Here is a 22951-nt window from a genome sequence, read left to right on the forward strand (position 1 = left end):
GATCGGCGACAGTTCCTTTATTGAAGAATGAAGTCCATCTCACTTGGGTGACTCAGCGTTAGCGTCCATCCATGGCCAACGCCCGCTCCACAACAGACAAGTAAAGCCGTCAGCTCCGAATATCCCTTTTAGGTTAGCAGGCACCCCTTCTACGTGCACCCAGCCGTCCTTATTACGGAGTCTTCCTTGCTTTACCGCTGGTTATGTTATTTTTAAAATGTTTCCTTTTCTTTTTCATAACTTCTTTAACACACTACTTCTCCTGCGAAGCGCAGGTATTTTGCTATCTACACATATAAAAAGCAAAGCCCTCACTGACTCATCACTAATTCTCCCACTTTCCATATATGTGGGAAGCTGAAATTTTGTGTGCTCATTCCTTGCAGTGTACTTATAAAAGTTAGGTATGTTTCATGTCCTATTACAACACCCAAGGGGGGGAAAACGGGTGTACCCCCTAAACTGTATATATAGATAGGGGAAGCCCCTCCTTACTTTTTCTGCAACTTCCAATTTTCCCATGCTCATCCTTTACACTGTACTTACAAACGTTAAGTATGTTTCATTTCGTGTTGTGCCCCGTAATGAATTTTTGTAAAAATATCGTCTTCTTTTTGGCGGTTCTCACCATTACACCATAAGGAAGTTTATGAACTAAGCTCTCCTTTTGGCGGTTTCATTCCTTATTTCCATTAAAAGAGGATTTATTTCACACACAAGGGCCACCCCCGGTCCCCCTCCCTTTTTCCACACGGCCGCTGTCCACACACCTACCACGTGGTTAGCTTCCTGCCTATATACATTAACGACATCCCATGCTCATGTGCTTCCTCACTCGCTTCCTTACTGTCCTCAACTCTTCATGCTCACTGCTCCCTTCTTCTTTACTCCACAACTGCAAGCCTGTTATTGTTCACCTTGCTTCACGTCTGCTTGCTGGTGACTCTTGCCTTTTCGTTTACTCTACCGCTTTACTACGAAACTTACAACCACCAAAACTTTGTAATGGCACCAGGCTTTAGATCGAATCCCTGAACAGGAACCTCATTGAGGCAACTGTCTTCACTGAAACAGGCTCAGAGAAGACTGTATTTTTTCCTCGCATCCCTGTCATACCCTCTGACCTCCCATTCCAGTTCAAACACCTCCAATTTCCAGTAAGGGTCTGCTTCGCTATGACAATAAATGAGTCACAGGGCCAGACTCTAAAAAAGGTCGGCATTGACTTGACACAAGATTGCTTCTCACATGGCCAACTGTACATTGCATGCTCGAGTAAGCTCAGCAGACATTTTACAGCCTGAGGGCAGAACTGCAAGTGTTGTTTACAAAGAGATCCTTACATCCTAAAAATGTGTATTTCTCATACACATTTACAATCATACTCAATATCAACTCAATATTAACATCATTCTCAATACTAAAATAAGTGTACGACAATTACCTGTACTTTGATAATCACGTTACGTTATTTTTAAAATGTTATCTTTTTTTCATAACTTCTTTAACACACTACTTCCCCACTGCGAAACGCGGGTATTTTGCTAGTATATAATATATGGTTCATATCTTCTTTGTAGCTGTCTGGCAATCTGGGTTAACTGTGCACTCATCAGACATCATCTGGAAACACTCTGCTTGCAGTAGCTTAGAGGAAACTCTGAGTATGCAGAAGCCTCCAAGTTTCATTCTTATTCAGAGCTTTAAGGACCTTCCAATGAATGAATTTTTGAAACCCAAATGTTACACGTTCGTTACTGGTAATTCCATAGACACATTTTAGCATCACTAAAGGATATACACTGTTGGTGGGTGGTATGCACTTGTCTGGTGGTGCTGTGCACAGAATGGGGTCTGTCTGAGCACTCTCCTGACATCATAATTAGGAGCACTAATTAATTATAATATACTGTATAATAATTATAATTGTTAGTTACATTTACATAGTACTTTGTTGATCTACAAAGAGCACTTTACATAGACAGTGGGGAACCACTTCATCCACTACCAATGTGTAGTATTCATCAGAACAGTGGAAGCCAGAACACATTAGGTATTAAGTAGTGAAGGAATGAAAGAGATAGTTAGCCAGTTAGAGACAGGGATGAATTGGAGGACAGAATGACCAGGCCAGGGTGGACAATTTAACCAGGACATTGGGAAACACGCCACTCTGTTCTACTCTACACTATACTACATACAGCATCTCAGAGGTTGTTCCTGTGCAGCATTTTTCTCCTACTCAAGCCATTAAGCAGCTGCTTCTGAGAGCACCCAAATTTCACGGGTTTGTCAGTAGAACAGTCTCATATTCTACTGAAGGCTTACAAGTAATAGAGAACCTATATGTGATGCCATGTCATTGTAAGATACAGTCGCACACATACACATTTTACATAATAAATCAAATTTGACCTGTCAAACATTCTAACCTGCACACGTATGCTATATCAGAGGAAAGCAGAGGACTTTAATGGGACACCTGCCAGTTGGTGGGTTCTGAATACCATTGTACCATGCTGACTTTACTATTCAGCAGAAAACCTTTAATCTCTTACATGAGTTTTTCAGCCTCATTAAATCCATATAATGCAGCCCCCCACTTTGATCTTCATACTGTTCATTAAGAACAATGATGTTCAGCTGATTGAACAGTCAAGAAATCAATGGAATATTGTACCTCCCATAGTGGGTCCACTCTTAAAGAGATACCTAAGCCAAACGAAATATTATAAATCAAGGGGATTTGAATAATCTGTTGCAGACAGATCAAACAAGACCATTATATTGCTCCGCACAATTTTTTTCTCTCTTTGACCTTCCATATCTTCCCAAAGAACAAGATTTAAACCATAGATGTATTATAATGTGGCAGGTGGATACACACATAACTGAGGGAAAAAGGCTGAAATCTGAAAAAGATTTCTCCCACTCACATGAGTACTGAAGAGGCGATATTTAGTTTATTATTTAGTGGGCGAGGCACTTACCAATCAAATCTGTAGAACTATGAGAAAGAGAAAGGTGAGAGAACTTTTCAAGTGGCAAGAACAATTGAAAGGAGGAAAATTAAATGAAAAGCACTGGAAAACGCCTACATTTGAATGAAAAAATCTATGAAGAAATGGCTGAAATAAGAAGTAAAATTGCTATATGATATATACATCTATAGACACACACAGTGTGCTATAGAGGATAAGGGAATGGCCTATAGATTGTAAGGTTCATCATGCCTGACTGTGTGACTCTGAACAAGTCACTTAACTGTCTGTGCTTTAACTGTTAAAAACATTTGAACTTATATCTATGTTTATAATGTTCCATATATAAAGACATTGTAATGATATTTTTAAATATCATACAGTATGTTTTTTCTGCCTCAAATACCAGTAGATTGAACCTAAATCCTACTGTGAGCACTGTCTGTGTTCTCCTCCTTTTCCTGTGGCTTTTTTCCTAATTCTCTGGTTTCCTTGCTCATTGTAAAATGTGCAGTTTACTTTTTAGACTAAATTAGCTGTGAATGGGTCAGTGTTGATTTGTGCTTGAGTGTTTTCACAATCTGACCACCTCCAAGTTAAGTTCCTGACTGAGCCAGATGTAGTTAGGTTTCAGCAGTTATTTAAAGCTTCTGGAAATGATTAGATGGTTGGGATATATGCTGTACATGTACAATAGGTGGCACTGTAAATACTCGAAGAAGTGGTTAGCTAGTCAAATAGATTAAAGGCATATATACATAAGAATCAGAATAATACGTAAAGTTTTAATGTGTAAATGCTTGAATGTTTTTACAAACATTAAGGTTTCTCAGTAAAACTCATCAACAAGTCATGAGGCAAAGTAACCCTGATATAACAGTTGGAGTGGAGGAAAAAAGGGATAATAAAGGTATGATTAGATGAAGATATGACAAATGAGGTTATAAGTTTAACATTTTACTTGATTACTTAGATTTTAATATTTAATGTTGTTTCAGCATAGATGAATTCAATCATGAATTAAATCTTCCCTCAATAAGGTGAAGCCAAAATGTGTAGACCAAAGGAGTTATCAGTCAGTTCTATAATGCAAGTAAACAAGCTCCCGCATTCATGGCAGGTTAGTTTTCCCTATCAGAATGTCTTGAGAGGAATTCTAAGTTCCCAAATAAAACACAGAAAGAACTGTCAGGTTTATCCCTTGGCTCTGCCTCTTGTCCTTCTTTTCCTTGCCGCCAGCTGGTGACCAAAGCCTCCATAAGCTACCTGGTATTAGGTTTTCCTTTATTGTTTCGTGACTTGACAGTGTTAATTATCAGTTCATGTTATGACGAGCATTTTCTGAATATTTCAGAGAGAAAACTCATTATAATGGTCCCCATCATTTTATCGTATGTATTTATGTTATTTTGATTGGCCCTTTGTGCATTTGTTAGCACTGTTTTATCTAGGGCCTTTTAAGGTTTGTTTGAACCACTGCCTTTTTGTGGTACACACTCTTGTCTTTGTGGAACATATTTTATATGAGTTTAAACTGTTTCTTTGCCCCTAGACATTACTTGCTTCTGATTATGGCTCATGTTGTTGCTGGTGCTAAAGTCACTCATCTGAATTCTTCTGCAATATACATTATCAGTTAGTAATGCGTCATAATAAGGATTTGAGCTCTACTTGCTTATGGCTGACTTCTTGCAAAAATGACAAAACATGTTTAGATCTGATGGGCATAGTCTGAAAAGACGCATAATATGTAGACTCCTCAGATAACATGACCTCATTCATTTGACTACAAACTGATAATCAATTGAACTATTGCCAGTTTATAGAAGCAAATAAACCCTCAATGAGGGAAAACTGGAGAAGCTGGAGGAAAATCATATAAAACTGATGAGACTGTGCTAACTCCGCATGCACAGACAGGGAATCATGTCTAATGTCATAGGCTTGCAAAGTAGCTGCATTATTGATTGATCTATACTTTATAAAAAAATCAAAATATACTTTAGTTTTCTATTTCTTATACATGTTTTAGCTTTATGATATGATAGTAAGTGGTTGTAGTAGATATAGTACATAAATACTATCAGATTTTAATACATTGTCAAGAATGTTTTCTTCCTTTTGTTGTTTTCTATATCACCTCTTTTATGAATGTTCAATTGTTTTTTATTCAAATATTCCATATTATTGTGTTATATCTTGGAGTTTGATAGATAGTTTATACTAATGATGCCCTTTTCCAGTTTTGTGAGAAGGAAATGTGACATCTCCTCCATCATCAGTCTCCTCCGTAAAAAATGTCAATGTCCAACTTTCAGATATTCCTTGGTGGATTAAAGAAACATTCAAAAAGAGTGTTAAGAGTTGTTAAAAAGTAGTTAGGAGAAAAGAAACACAAGCTATTATTAGGACTGAACTATGGTTTTGAATCATGTATGTTTTGACTTGGATATTTTTTAACTCAGTTTTCAAGCTTGATTTTCTTTCTCTCTGACTGACATTTTCTAGACCTGCTGGAGCTTGCTCAGGTATAGGATAATCTCCCTAGGATTTCTTAATTTCTTGTAGAAAATCAGAATCTTTGGACAATGTAATTATTGCAGTAAACTTGTCAGGATAATTTTGGTTCTGACTCATTAGTCCAGAACATGGATTCCGGACAAAGGAGAAGCTTAAATTATTCCTTTGGGTTAAAGTGCACCTGGCAGTATATCAATAACACAGCTGTAAGCATGATATGGTTGTAAAAGCAGAGATTTTTCTGTAATAAAACCATCAGAAAATAATTCATACTTTTGGAGCAGAATATCTAAAAATATTGCAATGCAGAAAGGTTAACCTGACATACAGTAAATATGAAAAGTAATGGTTAATCCCCATTTAACTAATCCCTTAGTTGCCTGATTTATACTGGAGAAATATTTTTGCAGACATGAAATCTAAAATGAATTTTTGCTCTAGTGTCTTTAAAAACAAATAAATATTGAGCTGTCTTTGTTTAGGCATCCTTTTTGTTATTATCACAGTTTCCCATCCACTGAATAAATGCAAAGTTAAAACTGTTAAGGTTCCTTAAGAATATCAAAGTTTTGGAGAAGGCCTTCAGTGATAAAACTTTCTTCAGACCCTAAGGGCCAGGATATTCTTAATGCTACACGCTGTGCAAACAGTGTACTGTCCATTCTTGCATGCATACTTTATGTAAATCTGGGGGATTTCTCCAGGTGGCTGTGCAAGACATCATCATGATGAGAAAACAACGTCCGGTTCTGGTGTGTTGTAAGTTGAGTGATGCTGTTGAGAAGGTGCAAAAAAGATGGCTACTGTTAAATGTATTGCATCATTACAATGGGGAATATGCAACACTTATATTGCCTATGTGAAAAATGGATGAAGTAAAGCACCACAAACACTTTCCTATGTCAGCATTTAAGACTGATGATTTGCTTCACCACATCGAACCTTTCATCAAATATCGAAGCACGCACATTGATCCTGTTGGAGCTGCAGTGCTACGTGCCATCACACTATATTATCTTGCCACAGCTGATTGCCCACTTCTTTTCTAGGACTTTTTCCACTTTACATAAATGTATGTCTCAAATTTGCTTCCATTTTGGCTTGCACATTTCCACATCCACATTCAAAGAGCTTGTGATTTGGGACCAGCTCTTCTCACATGCATGTCTGTCACTACAGAGATTTTGATGAGTAAGCAACAATGGTAAAGTCACATACCAATACTTGAACACACATGCCACTGTACTGGTACTGCAACTCGCACACGCTGGGAACACTTTTCAGCTATGAAGTGTGTGTGTAAGCTTTCTGAGTGTCAAGTATAAACATGGCGTTAGTCTATTTAAGTACAGTACCAAAGAACTCATTGTAAAATTTAAAAGTACACATTAAATACTTGTTCCTGCCTTCCCTAATTCAAACTGAAGGATTATGTCTGTCCTAGTCTCGAACAATCAGCTACCTTTTGTCCACAACAAAAATATAACCCTTTAGAGTATCATCATAAATGTTCCTAATAGGGAGTATTTATTTTGTCAAGAAAAACTATTTTTTGATCTTCTATAAATAATTTGGAGTATGATGAAGGAAAAAAGCAGATGGGAGACTGAATCATAGTCAGTAAACTAGTAAAGATCAGAAGAAGGAAGATAGTTTACATCATGCATTAAAACAAAAAAATGCTATTCAAAGGTTTCATTATTTTGTAATGTTTTGTTTAACTTTTTCTAACTTGTTTCATTTGCCCCTAACTAGCTCTAGAAAACATTTTAGAAGATGTGAGGAACAATTCTACAGCATGTCTTCCACTGTGTTAAACTGTTGAATAATGATAACACATGTGTCATGTAGCTGGCAATGGGTTTAATACCCACAGTCAATGTGCCGGTGACCATGCAAAGATAGCCTCAAAATGGCAGCAGCACAAACACAAAGTGATGTCACCAGCCTAATCCACATTAATAAAAGGACAAGTGTCTGTGTGTGTGTGTGTGTGTGTGGTGGCTGTCTCTCTCTTATTTGTCATTTGGTAAATGATTTGTAAAAGCAGTGCTAATGTGTATGATGTGCAATTTGTTGGAATGGAAAATGCAATGCATTAAAAAAGGCATTCCAGTGGGTGGCACACTACAAATGTTAACGCTGAATATGTTGAGGAATATATGTTGATTACTCAGATTTCAACCCAACTTAGACAGGTAGTACGGCTAGTAAATAATAAATAAATAAGTGAAGATGAGATGCATGTGCAAATATCCCAATATTTATAAGGTGATACTGAGGATGCCAAAATGTGGATTTCATCACATCAACCAAGCTCTGTTATTTTTCATCTCCTGGTTTATCTTCTTAGAAGAATAATCTTAAAAATAATTGGTAGTGACAGTTGCACAGGACAAAGCAGGCAGAGCAGAGTTTGAGCAAAATTTCCTTTCCAATTCATATTTTTTACAATGAAGACTTCAATAACAAGATATTTAATCGTTTCCACTCAAAGTAATGCATGCTTGTTGTGGAACAAATGTGCAAATTAATGATACCACTGCCGTTTTTCTAGCTAATCCTTGAACTTTATGAAAAGTATAAGTCCATGCTAATTTCAAAGGAAATAGTCATTTACCCCATCCTGTGCTAATCTTGTACTACTGCAGCCCCTGGCTATTCCTTGTCAGCTAGACACCCCTCCACACTGGTGGTAATATGATAGAAATCTCTCAGAACTATAATGTTCACTTTACCAATGAATGCCCTGTTTGTATGAATATGTGCCAATAGTTTTTGGTTTTCTAGATATCTAGTTGAAGATTAATATTTTTTTAGCATAAATATTTTTTTCATTGTGTTTTTATATTTTTTTCACACAGTGAATGATATTTACTCATGTTGACAAAGGTAAAGCCTTTATGTTGTTTTCATCTATTTATCAATTCTTATATGGGAGTTTTTGTACAACAGATTTTGACATGCTAGTTTCTCTTTCACTGTGCTGAAAACCAAACATACACCTAATTTATTTCTTTATGTCTTGTTACAATAACTATGTTCATTGTTTCATTATATCCTTTGACATTTCTAAGCAATTTAACTACATTTAAATGCATAATGTATTTCTATATACAATATACTAATCAAAATAAGATAATAATGAACAACCAACCTGATGGCACATTGATTTTGAGTGACCTTAACAAAACCAGCGTGTTTTCCAATTTTATTAAAAACTAGCTGTCTCCCATGGCTCGGCCCACATAGTAGTGAAACAGGACATTCTTTAAAAATCAATAAACAAACAAGTATAACTAGCTAAGTGGAAGCAAGGCACGCTCCAAAACGTAGCCAGAGGTAGACCAATTTAATCGGATGCTGGCGTGTGAGTGAGGAGGGCCCTGCCCGGCTCCCCACTCCTGGCGTCAAGCTTCCCCCTCCCCTCAGCTTGTAGCCTCTGTCTTGGTTTAGAGCAAATAAATCCATACCACAAGCAAACTACAGTGTGATATTTTGTGTAATGACAGAAGTTGCAAAATCAACCGGAATGTTCAAGCAAATTATGGAAAAAAACCTAATCTAAATTAGTTAAGTAGTTCTCCTGTGAAAAGTGGACAGACAGACAGACATTGGATTTTATATATATATAGAGAGATAAAACCAGTGAAACATTTAAAAATCCTAGTCAAAACTTGCAAAGGGGATACAGCATGCATAAAGCTAAAAATTAACATTTTTGTTCTTGAGGAATATTTCATAAACATATGAAATATTGGCTAACCTGATGATCCTGACTTAGGCTTCTTCAGGAATAAAATTATACTTTTGTGTGAGTTATGCTATTTAAAGTGTAGAAGCCAAATGTAATTATATCAATCAAAAGCTGGAAACCTGCCAATATATGACATGCCTTACTTAATAAGGTGAAAAAATCATTGTGAACCATGAAAATGCTTCTATTTAATGTTTATAATTTGAAATATATGCTGTCTTTAATTTAAACATGCATAACTCTGCAGATAAGATGACATGAGTATAGTGAATCAGTTGCAGATTTGTATAAGTGACCTGCAAAAAAAGGTAACCAGAGCTCAGAATACAAAATATGGAAAGCCTGTTGCTTTAAATCAATCTGTGAATTTTGTACTATCTTTCCTGCTCCTGTTTTTTCACATTTACAACTGCAAAATATTCTTTTCTGTTATACCAGTATTAGGTAATGACACTCATAGTGTCAGAGAAAGGTGCTCCAGGCAGTGACTTAACTGTCATCCTTCTGCACTTGCCACATGAGGTACTATTTGGAATAAAAATAATATAAATTTTAATTTTCCATATTTTTTTCACATTTATTTGCACAACTTTGCATTCTAACTTTGCTCCATAAAGAAGACACTAAAAAGATTTAGGTTTCTTGATTGTTTGAGAAATAACTATGCACTTTCAGTGTAAACAAAATTCTTAAGCTTTAAAATTAATTGTACTTATCCAGTTTGACTCCTGCCTTTTACCCAATACTACAGGGATAGGCTCATAACCTAGAGGCCCTAATCTGGATTAAACTGCTTTGATTGCAATTAGATGAATGAACTAAAGATATGTTATTCAATATGTATTTTAAGTCAATTTAATAAATTAATTTCATGCCTAATATTTTTTTGCCATTAATTTTCTGCACCACTGTAATCTGGTTCAGTCACAGGATATCAGAGGTTAACCTGACATAAACCAGAGAGGTCATAGGGTCATCATTGGCATACGTATGTACACACCTGTGGATTAAGATAGAACGTGCAAGCAGTCAGTGACTAGGCAGGGATTTAATTCCAGTTTCCTGGAGCTGAAAGGCAGCTACAGTAACCGCTGCACCACTGTCTTACAAGACCAGTAGCAAGATGGCACTGTCTTTAGTGATACTACCTCACAGAATCAGTTATTTTATTATCAGTTATTAATCCCATACATGCCTGAGGTGAGTTAGTGTGTTGTCTTAAAGTACAAAACTACAAAATGCCTCATTTGCAATTTTTGTTTTGTTTTTTGAATGGACTTGGTCTCTACTTGGAATTGCTGACAGATTCCAATAAATACCTTTTTTTTTTTTGAATGAATAGTTTTTTTCGAGAGTTTTAATTGTTCACCCATGGTTGGAACTTTGGAACTGTAGCCAGATTCCAAAGAGAGGACATCATCTTGTGATGAACTGCTGACTTGTTTAGAGTATAAACCTTCTTTACAACTGTAACCACGAGTGAACCATGTAAATAGATTATTCTTTTGATGTTACTTCTAATGTATTGTAAGAAAGTTCTTTTGCTAATATACTGTATGCTTAGATTTTTAAGTTAAAAGTATTAACACCTTATTCATAAATGTATAGTATATAGAATAATATTCGTTTATGCTAATAACTCAGGATTACCATTTAAAGAATCATTTTTCAAAGCATTCTCATTGACCTGTGAATATCTCAGTACTATCTATTTTTTGGTCTACACTTCTGTTGCTTTCTCCTAATGTTGTGTAATCCTTGTTATACATGCAGTAGGTGCATGCTGTTTAGTGCAATACCACACTGAGAGCATAATTCTGTGATGCCCTTAACATAATGCATTAATATTGTTTAATTTCAGGCCAGAATAAATCCAGTTAACGTCACTCCAGCAATTCAAGCAGTTGATCAAGACAGAAACATCCAGCCTCCCTCTGATCGACCAGGCATTCTTTACTCCATCCTTGTCGGTGGGTACCTGTCAAATGCACTGTCATTTGCAATCAGTCACACCTCCATATTTGGTCAGGCTTTCTTGGGGAACAATTTACTGTGAAAGCAGCATTATATAATCAACCTTGTGCATCAAAAACAGGTTAGAATGCATTTAAAATCTTATTTCGAGTTGACATCAAGTACAAGAGTGAGCAGTAGGCTAGCAGCAAATATGACAGTGGTTTCTATTTTATATGGAATTACAAAACAATTTTCTTGCCACATGGTGGCCCAAGTATTTTTCTTAAAGTATCTGGATATAATATGTCAAATAATAATGATCTTTTTGACCATTTTACTTAAAACAAGCACACATTTGTATATTTCCTGTATAGTTAAATTGCTTAATACACTTATTCAATAGAACAACATGTTTTTAATCATTAGAATAGTCAGATGTACGAGATTTTGGGGTATAAATGTTGGCTGACAATAATTGACAAAATGAGAGGTAAAATAACAGATATCACATTCATAAAACAAAAATACAGCTAAGTATACAATATTGATTGGAAGAGACAGAAAACACTCATAAAAGATAGCAGGCTATAATAAAAAAGTACAGTTTTAGCAGATACTGTATATTGAGATGTCTTCATTTCATTATGTGGATAAAAGCCGCTGAGCGCATGGATATGAGTGATATTCATTTAAAGAGTTGACAAAAGTCAATATGGTAAAATTGATTTTGTTTATCTAAATGTTACTTAGATTGTTTTTGAATGCCCAAGTGTTTTTCTGTACTCTTTACCAAATTCAGAATTAATCCATAAAGGCTGTATAATGTGAGTTGTTGAATTTATATTCTTAATATTCTTCTACTTTCTGTAGCTTTGCAAATCCTTTTTGATGTTTAACTGGAAATGACAGCCATATTAATGTGTGACACAGTTGTAACCTTTAAAGAAAAAACAGCCGAAATAAAGCCTATACTTAGTTGCAGTTTTTGCAACTGGTGGCTGGAAAGAAAAGATGTCTACCGCCAATATAAAATTAAAAGTTTATATTTTTTGTGCACAACTAATTGACTCTGTGAACCACTTGTAGCTAAGGACTTTCAACAAAGTGGGTGTAATCAAGAAAAATGAGGTGGATGTCAGTTTATTAAGATAAACTTTAAAGAACATAAGCACCAAGCCCCATGTTTAATACACAATACAAATTGTATGTTTCGAAAAGTATGTATTTACTCCATCATCTGTTTTAAGGAAGACAGTAAGATTGAGAACAATTTGAGAGATGTGATAGTACCCTTTAATTGATTGCTTTTCCATAGTGAAAAGCACACTATGAATGTAATGCTAGGCTTTACAGTTTTATTTTAAATTAAATAGTTTTACCAAGGTATTCCATTTAATACTGAGGCTCACCCTTAGTGCCATCCCCTGTAATACAAGGGTTCATCTATACATACATAAATATACTGTATATATATATATAAATAATATAGGACTTATGTTTAATTCCACTGGAATTCAATAAGAAAATGTTCAATATTTAAACAAATTTCAGTGGATTTTCTTTTAACTTCATTGTACTTTCTTCTAGGTACCCCTGAGAATTATGGAGAATATTTTATTTTAAATAGGACAAATGCAGAGCTACGTCTTCTCAAGCCAGTCAGCAGGGATTTGTACCAGAAATTTGATTTGGTTATTAAGGTAAATCTGTTTATGCTCACCTCCCTTATCTTATCAAGTTGACTTTATTCAGAATTGAAGGGGATTATAACTATTATTGATAAGACATTCACAGGTGATTACTAACCCTGTGTGTACCTAATGATTTGCTAAATCTGTGCAGTTTTTAGCAGCTCTGTAATATTTTGAATATTCTTGAAGAAAAACTGACTAAGGATTAAAGGGATATTGTTAGTTTGAGTGAAGTTACTAAGTTTGTCCAATGTGAGTACTGATAGCTATATTCATGAGTACTTGGTAGTTTCTAGCTTACTGTAACAGCTGGAGAAAATTCTGAAAGTAATTGGGTAGGTTTATAAAAATGTACAGAACATTATATATTTATAGATAATAGAGAGCCTACATAGGCCACTCCAGTCCTCAAGAGAGTGCAAAACTCCAAAGTTTATATTAAAATGATGATTAATTTTTTAAAACACACAAAGGAGGAAAATTAAATGGGGAAGACCAAGTCTTAATTAAACTCTAGTAGTCGTTATTCAGGTTTTACTCTATGTCTGTGAATTGCTGGACATGCCTACATACCAGCATCCGAAACTAACAGTCCTTCAAGCAAAAAATAACTTCTCAATCTTCTCACAACCTCTCATATCCACACCTCACACTATTGTGGGTGCACTGCTTCTCAGCTAATCAAATTTTTCCTAGCTTTTGTCACATCCAAGGAGTAACCTTTAAACCTGATCTAATGATTTCATCCATGGCAATCCTCAGAGTCAGCCCCAACATTATGATTACTCCTGAAATTCCTGAGTTTTTCTTCTGCTTTGCTGTCCAAATTTTCCTCTATAATTAATAATTATATATTCAGTTTAAAGGGTCATATGTCATTAGCTGTTTCCATGGTGCCTGCCCTCTACAACATGTAGTATGTACCCGTCTGTTCCTTATTAGAGCCCTCTGCACTCACCTAATGGTTTGTTGGAACTTACTCAGTCTTCTGCTCATCCCTCATTATCCTCTGCCTTACATTAGGCCCCGCAGAGTAATTACTTCTGGAGGACCCTTTAATTACATTGTTTTATCATGGAAAAGAAAACAATAGGGTGACCCTATCTCACATGACTCTTTATTACATGAACCTGAATATGCACCTGCATCTGTCAGGGTTCACATTTACTGTGACTGCCTAATTCTTTTATCATTTATACCTAACTGAAGACTCCTAATAAGCCAAGAAGAGAAGCAAAGTAAAATGAGTGTAATAAACATACCAGTAGAGCCTAGATGGATAGCAGCTCTTCTTGCTCAGAGTCTAGGCAACTGATGTGCATAGATGGAGAGGTGTTTCTTGTGTTATGTAGTAAATTACTGAACCAGCGTAGTCTCCAGATGTAATCAAGTGAAGGACATTGAACTTTGAATTTCTGCCAATTTTGTGCTTCCTTGCTGCACCTGCTGGATCAATTAGAAACAGTAGCTGACTCCTCTCTCATGTTCAGGACTTGTGCCTTTGGACCAGTTCTGACTAGGCACAACTTAAGTCCTTGAATCTTCTACTGTCTCATTGTTTCAGCTGCAGCCCTGGTCTGGGACAAACATATTTTTGTCCTTACAAACTCACAGCTTGTTATGAGTATGTATGTTCTTAGTTTATATCTGTTATGATTGTTTTGTTTAAGACTTAAGTTTAAGATTCTTCTTTTGTGTCTTGGTTTTCAGTGATTGTGATCTTTCATGTCAATATTGTTTTTGCTATTTATTATTTGTCTGAATATTTGTTTCCTGTTCATGTTATTATTTTATTTTTATGTGTGTAATCGTGTTTTATCATGTTATTGTGGATGGATCCCCAAGAGGTGGGAATACCCTTTCGTTATCATTAAGGACCTGCCTCCAGCCTATAAAGGCAGGCTAGGGAAATGAATTCCTTGTGGTTAATTGGAATGTGCTTTAGTGTAATTGTGAATTATTTGGGCTATTGCCTTTTTATTGATTTTCTAGGTTTTCTTGAATTTTTCCTCTTTGGAGTTTGATAATTAGATTGCTGTATTGGGAACTAGTCACTGTGGATTGACTTTTATGCAAATCCCTTTGCTTTTTTGAATATTTTGTATTTTTTCCATTCTTTGTTAATAAATCCCTCTTTAATAAAGATTCCTTTGGTAGTCCATTTTTAATTAAGCTAGAGGTTGATGGTTATCCTTTGCAAGGCACTTTGATTGTTTCTGGGACCATTCTAATATTTTTGAACTAATTTGACCCAGTGCAAAGTAGAAATATCAGGATATGCTGGTATGATTGTGAGTTGCTTTGTGGGTAAATTTTTGTGGCCTTACATCTTTGAAATTTTCTTTGTTGCTAAATCACCACAATGACCTGGTATCCTCTGTGTAGGACAGGCATACCAGGATCTTATCTATTACAATTAAACATTTTCTTCTCTGGAACATGGAAGGTAACAAGAAAAAAATTTTTTTAGTCCACTGAAAGTTTTTCTAAATACATGCTTTATCAGTACAAACATATTAATATTAACATATGTCAGATCACACCAAACAATTGTTTAAAGTTCATATTCATTTCAGACATATGAACAGCTGCGTACTCACATTGGTACTTGGAGGAGGTCTCCAATTACCAATGTTTGCTTCTTTTTCAAAATATGAATATTGCTGGACCCATTCCTCTTTATAATTATGCCCATACCAGTCATGCAAGCTGCCATAATAAAATATATAATATGTCAGCTTGTATGCAAAATGTAACAAACCAGGGAAGTGAGATTTGTCTGCAAGTTTCACTTCCGTATCAAATGTGTATCAAAGCTGAAGTCAACCTAGAAAAGAATGGTACCCAGTTTCTGGCTTGTTTGAATTCCCTTCAGGTGAGCAAAACAATGTTTTTTAGTTATTGTTCCAGGTTAGTTAGGTGAGGTACTGGAGTTTTCATATATACCAGAAACACTCTGACCTATAGTCCCTGAAGCACCTCTCACAAAGCATTGCACCCTAAATAACTCTGCTGAGGTTGTTACAGTATTCTTCATTGGGAACCAATGTCATAGTGAAACTTTATGATTTTTGTTTACTATGCACATATTGCTTTGTTATGTTAACTTTGTTTTGAGATTGCAGTGTATGGGTATAATGGCAATTAACAATCTGCCTGTGGAAAGCATTTGACTGTTAGTGCCATATGCACTTGCAGTGGCTTTTGTGGTGCAAATGATCAGTTGGTCTGTGCAGTGTACTTCACTGTCAGCGCAGTGTGGCTTTTGCTGTGTCTGTGCTTGCATGATGGCTGGTTTCCTGTCAACGACAATGCACCTCAGCTTGCTGTGAGAAGGACACAAAGTGGAATTAATTAATGGATCATGTAATGCATGCTATGCCATAAGCTCTCGACTGAGAGTAAGATGAAGCTGCAATATCCAGGAGTGCAGAGGTGTGCAAGTTTTGAGATACAACACGTAACATTAATATTTACTTATACTGTGACCACACTAGGGCGCCAAAGAGCAGAGGCGGTTGATCACAGTCCAAATGCACAAACTTGCCTCTTTAAAAAAGAACGTTAACAGTTGGAAGTAGTCTTCAGGCGCCAAAGTTTGAAAAAAAATGCGGCTCTGACTTATATCACGACGTGCAGGACAGTGTCTCCATTGGTGTTCCCACCTGAGGCATCGAAAACACTACCCTCATTTATGTGAAAAACAGAGAGGAACCTGGAGTAACTCTGCCTCCACTCTTCCCTAGGCAGGTCGTCTCTTGGATAAAGATTCAGGAGCATTGAACTGACGCATCTCATTGGTCATCTCCTCTTTGTTGGATGAGTCTTGTTTTCGACAAACCGCCTGATTTCTTTTGTGGCCTTCAGATGGCTTGGAACTCTCTATTGATTAAAGAGGGACCCTTCACCGTCTGGGTGGCCTTCACAACACTGATGATTTGTTTTTCACTCCCATTTTGATATTTTGTGGGAGTCAGCCCTATTTGACATCCCTCGCAGCCCTTTGCGCTATGTCTCAATTTCTGTAACTGTTAGGACCTCAATAGTCTAAGTAGACATCTCCAAGACCTCAGGTTTCGATATGGGTTTTTTTTTTTCCCAGTTAGCCCAATTGTTGAATCGAGTACTTTAGAATTCCCCTCAGCTAGGTCAGGGTCTGTGCTGCGTTTCTTTATTGTTTAGCAAAGGGTTAAATTACCTGCCTATTGAAATCAGTGGTGGAATGGCAGTACTAACCCCGCACCTCTGAAATACTTTTCTACCACTTCGAGTAGAGTCCTCACTATCTTCTTGATCTCCTTCAGCACGATACCTAAGTTATTTAAAATGGATTGTAAGTCCATTGCGGCTGAACGAGTTTGTCTAAGCACCGTAGATCAAGGCGATGTTCATATGGGCTGAGCAAACTTCAGTGGACTTCGGCCTTCAGTGTTCAGTGTTCTAGCATGCGTCGACTTTGCACATGGTCAGTTGGGTTATCTGTGGCATCATTGGAGCTTGAGTCCAAATATCAGGACAGTCCATTCCGTCTTATCTAATTTATTGAAAGGGCTCAGACATTGCATCTGCAACTCGTTAATTGCTAAAAGGAGAGTATCACTTACTCCAGTAGCTGGTGTTGGCATCACTCATCTTCCAGCCCCTACATTCTATGTGCTGGGGAGTTTCAAAATACAAATAATGGCCTGTGACAGGTGGTTCCACAGAGTGAGCCCACGAGGGTCGTTTGGACTCTTCTAAGCAGACAGCCAGAAATCCTGACGACTACACAAATGTGACCACACAAGGGCACCAGACACCCCAAACCATGGAACCAGTAATACAACACATGTTAATAGAATAAAATAATGGATTTTTATTCTCCCTCCAGGCACTTTTCCCCAATCCTCTCCCAACAACAAACCATATTTCTGCGATAAATATTCAATAATCCACAATTCTCCCTCCTTCTCTACCTTCGTTAAGTTCCAATGCCTCCTGACTCATCTATGTGTGGCAGAGGGCTTCCTTTAATGCTGGACCTGGGCGTGCTACCATTCTATGACCTCTAGGAAACACTAGCAGGCCATAGACAAAATCTCCCCCTATATATATATGCACAGCTGTATATATATCTGTTGCGGTATGAACTCCATTAGACTTCTGAAAGTGTCCAGTGTTATCTGGTACCATGTCGTTAGCAGCAGATCATTTAAGTCCTTTAAATTGTGGTGGGTCCTCCATAGATTTGACTTGATTTTTTCAGTGCCACCCACAGATGATCCATCGGATTGAGATCTGAGGAATTTGGAAGCAAAGTCAACCCCTTGAACTCTTTGTCATGTTCCTCAAGCCTTTCCTGAACAATTTTTTGCATTGCGTTAGAGCACATTATCCTGCTCAAACAGACCACTGACATCAGGGAATACTTTTCATTTTAACATGGAGAGGTGTACGTGGTCTGCAAAAATCTTTAGGTAGGTGTAGTAATATCTTAATAACTGCCAGGACCCAGAGTTTCCCAGCAGAACATTATCCAGAGCATCACACTGTCTCTGCTGGTTTGCCTTCTCCCTATAGTGCATCCTGCTGCCATCTTTTCCCCCAAGTAAATGATAAACATGCATCCAGCCATACACAGGATCTAAACAACAACAGCATTTATTTATATAGCACATTTTCATACAAATAATGTAGCTTAAAGTGCTTTAGCTGATGAAGAAAGAGAAAAAAAGACAAAATAAATAAGAATTAAAATTAGGGAACAGTAATTAACATAGAATAAAAGTAAGGTCCGATAGCCAGAGAGGACAGAAAAAACAAAAACTCTAGACAGCTGGAGAAAAAAATAAAATCTGCAGGGGTTCCAGGCCCCGTGACCACCCAGCCCCCTCTAGGCATTCTACCTAACATAAATGACCTCAATCAGTCCCCATTGTATTCAGGGTTCTCATGGAAGAATTTGATGATGATGATCATGGGGACTTCTGGCCTTTGATCCATCAATGTAGGGACACGGTGCTCTGATTACTTGGTGGTGGTGCAGATCGCCACCACAGAAAACCGGAAAAAGAAAAGAAGAGAAAGTGTGGGTTAGTACGGATTTTAGAGCCACCATGAATAATAATGATAATTATTTGAATATACAGAGCATCAGGATTAAACTAAAATGAAGCTATGAGAAAGCCATGTTAAAGTAATGTGTTTTCAGCAGTGTTTTAAAGTGCTTCACCGTATTAGCCTGGCGAATTCTTATTGGTAAGCTATTTTAGAGTTTGGGTGCATAACAGCAGGCCACCTCACCACTTCTTTTAAGTTTAGCTCTTGGAATTCTAAACAGACTACACAGCCCCATACACAGCAAGTTGTGTTACACTGTGTGTACTGACACCTTTCTCTCATGGTCAGCATGAAACTTTTAAACAATTTGTGCTACTTTAGGTCTTCTGTGGGATTAGGCCAGAAGGACTAGCCTTCACTCCACATGCACATAAGAGAGTCTTGGGTGCCCATGACCCTTTTGCTGATTCACTGGTTGTCCTTCCTTGAACCACTTTTGGTAGGTTCTGACCATTGTATGCTGAGAACTTCCCAGAAGACCTGCTGTTTTGCAGATGCTCTAACCAAATCATCTAGCCATCACAATTTGGCCCATGTTATAGTCACTCAGATCTTTACTCTTGTCCATTCTTTTTGTTTCTAACGCATCATCTGCATTAAGTGACTGTTCACTTGCTGCCAAATATATCCCACCTCTTGACAGGTGCCACTGTAAAGAGACAATCAATGTTAATCACTTCACCTGTCAGCGGTTTTAATGTTGTGGCTGTTGTGAACCACCAGGCTAGTACCGCCAGCTTAACCCGACACAGACAGGCGTGGGACATGAGTTCAAGGCATTTTTTTTTTCTCCTTTGTGGGAAATGTCTTCCCTGTTTCCAACAAGCACAGCAACACAGTCCAAGCACAGCACAATGCACAAACAATAAATCTTCCTTCACTCTTTTCCTTCTACTCCACTCCTCTGGTCAAGCTTCATCTTCCTCTTCCTGACTCTGGCTCCCAGAGTAGTGGCTGCTGGCTTCTATTATAATACGCCCAGAAGTGCTCCAGGTGCTTAAATGCTCATTTTTGGCAGCACTTCTGGGTGTGGTGGAAGAACTGCCCATAAGGGCTCAGCAGCTCCTGCTGCAGCACCCCCTTGTGGCACCTGTGAATCCCAATAAGGCTGCACCACACTTCAACTCCCATTAAGCCCTGCCAGAATCTGAGGCACCGCTGCAATCCAGGGGGGTTGCCATCTAGTGTCCTGGGGGAGGTAACGCACTGGCCATGTTTGCTCCCCCTAGCGTGGAGGTGTCCCAGCCGGGCAAGGGCCCTGGCCGCATGCTACACTGTATATGTGTGTGTGCATATATGCTATGTATGTATATGTATGCATTTTTTTTATATATTTATATTTATAATTTTAAATCTTAGTAAATATACTGTATATTGATTTAGATGCATATTGGTTCAGATGCATTCATTTGTGTTCATTTCTAAAACTACAGCATCATTGCTCATTGCTCAGTCAACAAACCAATTCAGTCAGTCAGTGTTTACCAGAGGGATGTAAGTCTCCTTTTTAGCATGTAATATGTGCACCTTTTGTAAACTAACACAGTTTAAACGGTGCACAGCCAATAAGTGTGAAAAGTAAGAAAATTCAACACAGTGAATGCCAGGCAGGGATTTGAATCCAAGATCACCTTGTTGTCCAGATTTATTTATAGCAATATGTTTTTGCAACCTATCGTATCTGAAACATTATAGAATATGTCTAATGTGTATTGGTATGCACTGTATACATACGATATGTATGTGTGTAATTTTTGTGCATGAATGTACATAGTCATATGTCTAGTTTGTTGTATATGTAAAGTGTATCTGTCTGTGTGTGTTTTGTTGTGTATAATTTATATATTCATATATAATATAATATTTTTATAGAAATTATATATACTGTATATGTGTATATTATATATGTATATGTATAGGAGTGCGTGTGCATGTTTTATCTTTGGTGGGAGGAGTAGCACTCATATAACCAAGCCTTAATAACAAAATAATAATCCTTTAAGAAAAAATAGTTCAGCTTCTAGAGTTGGTCACTGTCAAGGTATGTCTCCAGAAGGCAGAAATGACTAAGGCTAAGTGGCTGACTTGTCCTAGCTTTCAGAAAAGGAAACCTTTCCCTGTATAACACTCCTGATTTGTATGGTAGAGTTATTCATTTCCAAGCTGTCAGAAGTGAACTGTTAAATTCTTGGCACAAGTCTGGTAACTGGAAGTGATTTTGGTACTGAAGCTGATCTTCCTGGATTGAGTCATGGCTTAACTCCATCCGGTTCACTCCAGGAAGTGTGTCTTTGCTTGGGAGCTGAAAAGAGAGACAAACATGCTCTAATGCATCTGGTGAACTTTATCGTATTCCCCGTGGTTTTTCATATGCTCCCAGCTTGTTTTTCATGTGGATGTGAAGCAAATCTCTGGCAGTATGTGTGCATGTGCCTATGTATGGGTGTGTGAATAGATATACTATAGATAGATAGATCCTGTATATACTGTATACAAACAAATATATTCCTAGTATTTGTGTTAAAACTCAAGGAGGTCTAACAAATTTCAATTTAAAATGAAATGATTCATAAGAGATCAAAGCTGTAGAAGACATAGCTCTGAAGTGGTGCACCAACAGACTTGCAGACTTTGTAGAAATATTATTTGAGGCATTTTAATAAGACTTTCAATTGCTTCTGAGATTTATAAAAAGAAATCTCTGAAGCGGGCGGCACGGTGGCGCAGTGGTAGCGCTGCTGCCTCGCAGTTAGGAGACCCGGTTCGCTTCCCGGGTCCTCCCTGCGTGGAGTTTGCATGTTCTCCCGTGTCTGCGTGGGTTTCCTCCGGGCGCTCCGGTTTCCTCCCACAATCCAAAGACATGCAGGTTAGGTGGATTGGCGATTCTAAATTGGCCCTAGTGTGTGTTTGTGTGTGTCCTGCGGTGGGTTGGCACCCTGCCCAGGATTGGTTCCTGCCTTGTGCCCTGTGTTGGCTGGGATTGGCTCCGGCAGACCCCCGTGACCCTGTGTTCGGATTCAGCGGGTTAGAAAATGGATGGATGGATGGAAATCTCTGAAGCCAATTTACAGATAAATCATCTTGATAATTTTTGAAGGTTGGTGAATTTTGATATGGTAGGCAGAGCCAACCTCTTATTTAACTACATTCGGATTTTAAATGTAATGAAGAGAATTATTTTGTAGACCATAACCATGTTTCTTTCTGCCTGCTGACTGTACTCCACAGCAAAAATTGAATCTGAATGCATCTTTGTAGCTCAGATAAATAGCTAAAAAACTATTTTCAGCAGTGACAGTCATTACTCTATATCACAAAGCAGGAATCAAGTCAGCAGGTTTCCAAGGTGTGTGGAGGCCAGTAAAATCCAGCTTAGCAATTTAATCTGTTAAATGGCAAAATATAAAACAGTCAAACCTTGTGGGAGAATGTTAATCATCCTAAACATATATAAAAAGGAGAAAATGTATCTTATGTCCTGTTTTAGATTAAAGCAGCAGAGACACACAAAAAATAGAAAGTCCCTGAATGACCCATAGCTAGGCTACTAAGTCAGTTTATTTCATCGATAATTCCATAGTTTTATTATTACATGCCAGACTTTGTTTTTATACGTCATTCTATTGTCTTAAAACAAAAAGTACATTTGAAAACATTCATAAATATCCAGCAGAAGGCCCAACTCCATTCTGATTTATCCATTAATTTCTGAAGCCTCTTTTGTCCAAATGAGGGTAGCTGAGAGTCAGTGCCTGTTCTGGCAGCAATGGGCATAAGGATTGAAGCTGCCTTGATGATATGCCACTCCAGATCTTGGCACTTGCAATCATTCAACCATATTTAAATGGGGGCAGTTATATGCAAGTCTTTTGAATGTAGGGTAAAATATGGAAAATAAGAGGAAGTCCCTGCAGATATGGGGCAAAGAATTTTGGAGCTTTAAGATA

The 22951-nt window shown here is 37.4% G+C and overlaps 1 protein-coding gene across 6 annotated transcripts in view; it reads left to right on the forward strand.

The window, feature by feature from the left end:
* Positions 1 to 22951, forward strand: part of pcdh15b (protocadherin-related 15b) — a 760133-nt gene that overhangs the window by 334675 nt on the left and 402507 nt on the right. For all 6 annotated transcript variants that reach the window (XM_039771647.1, XM_039771665.1, XM_039771655.1 and 3 more), the window contains 2 exons: positions 11120 to 11228; positions 12802 to 12914. In XM_039771647.1, coding sequence (XP_039627581.1) covers positions 11120 to 11228; positions 12802 to 12914 — 222 coding nt within the window. The remainder of the gene's footprint in view (positions 1 to 11119; positions 11229 to 12801; positions 12915 to 22951) is intronic.

The sequence above is a fragment of the Polypterus senegalus genome, chromosome 1 (assembly GCF_016835505.1).
Source record: "Polypterus senegalus isolate Bchr_013 chromosome 1, ASM1683550v1, whole genome shotgun sequence".
Classification (NCBI taxonomy): domain Eukaryota; kingdom Metazoa; phylum Chordata; class Cladistia; order Polypteriformes; family Polypteridae; genus Polypterus; species Polypterus senegalus.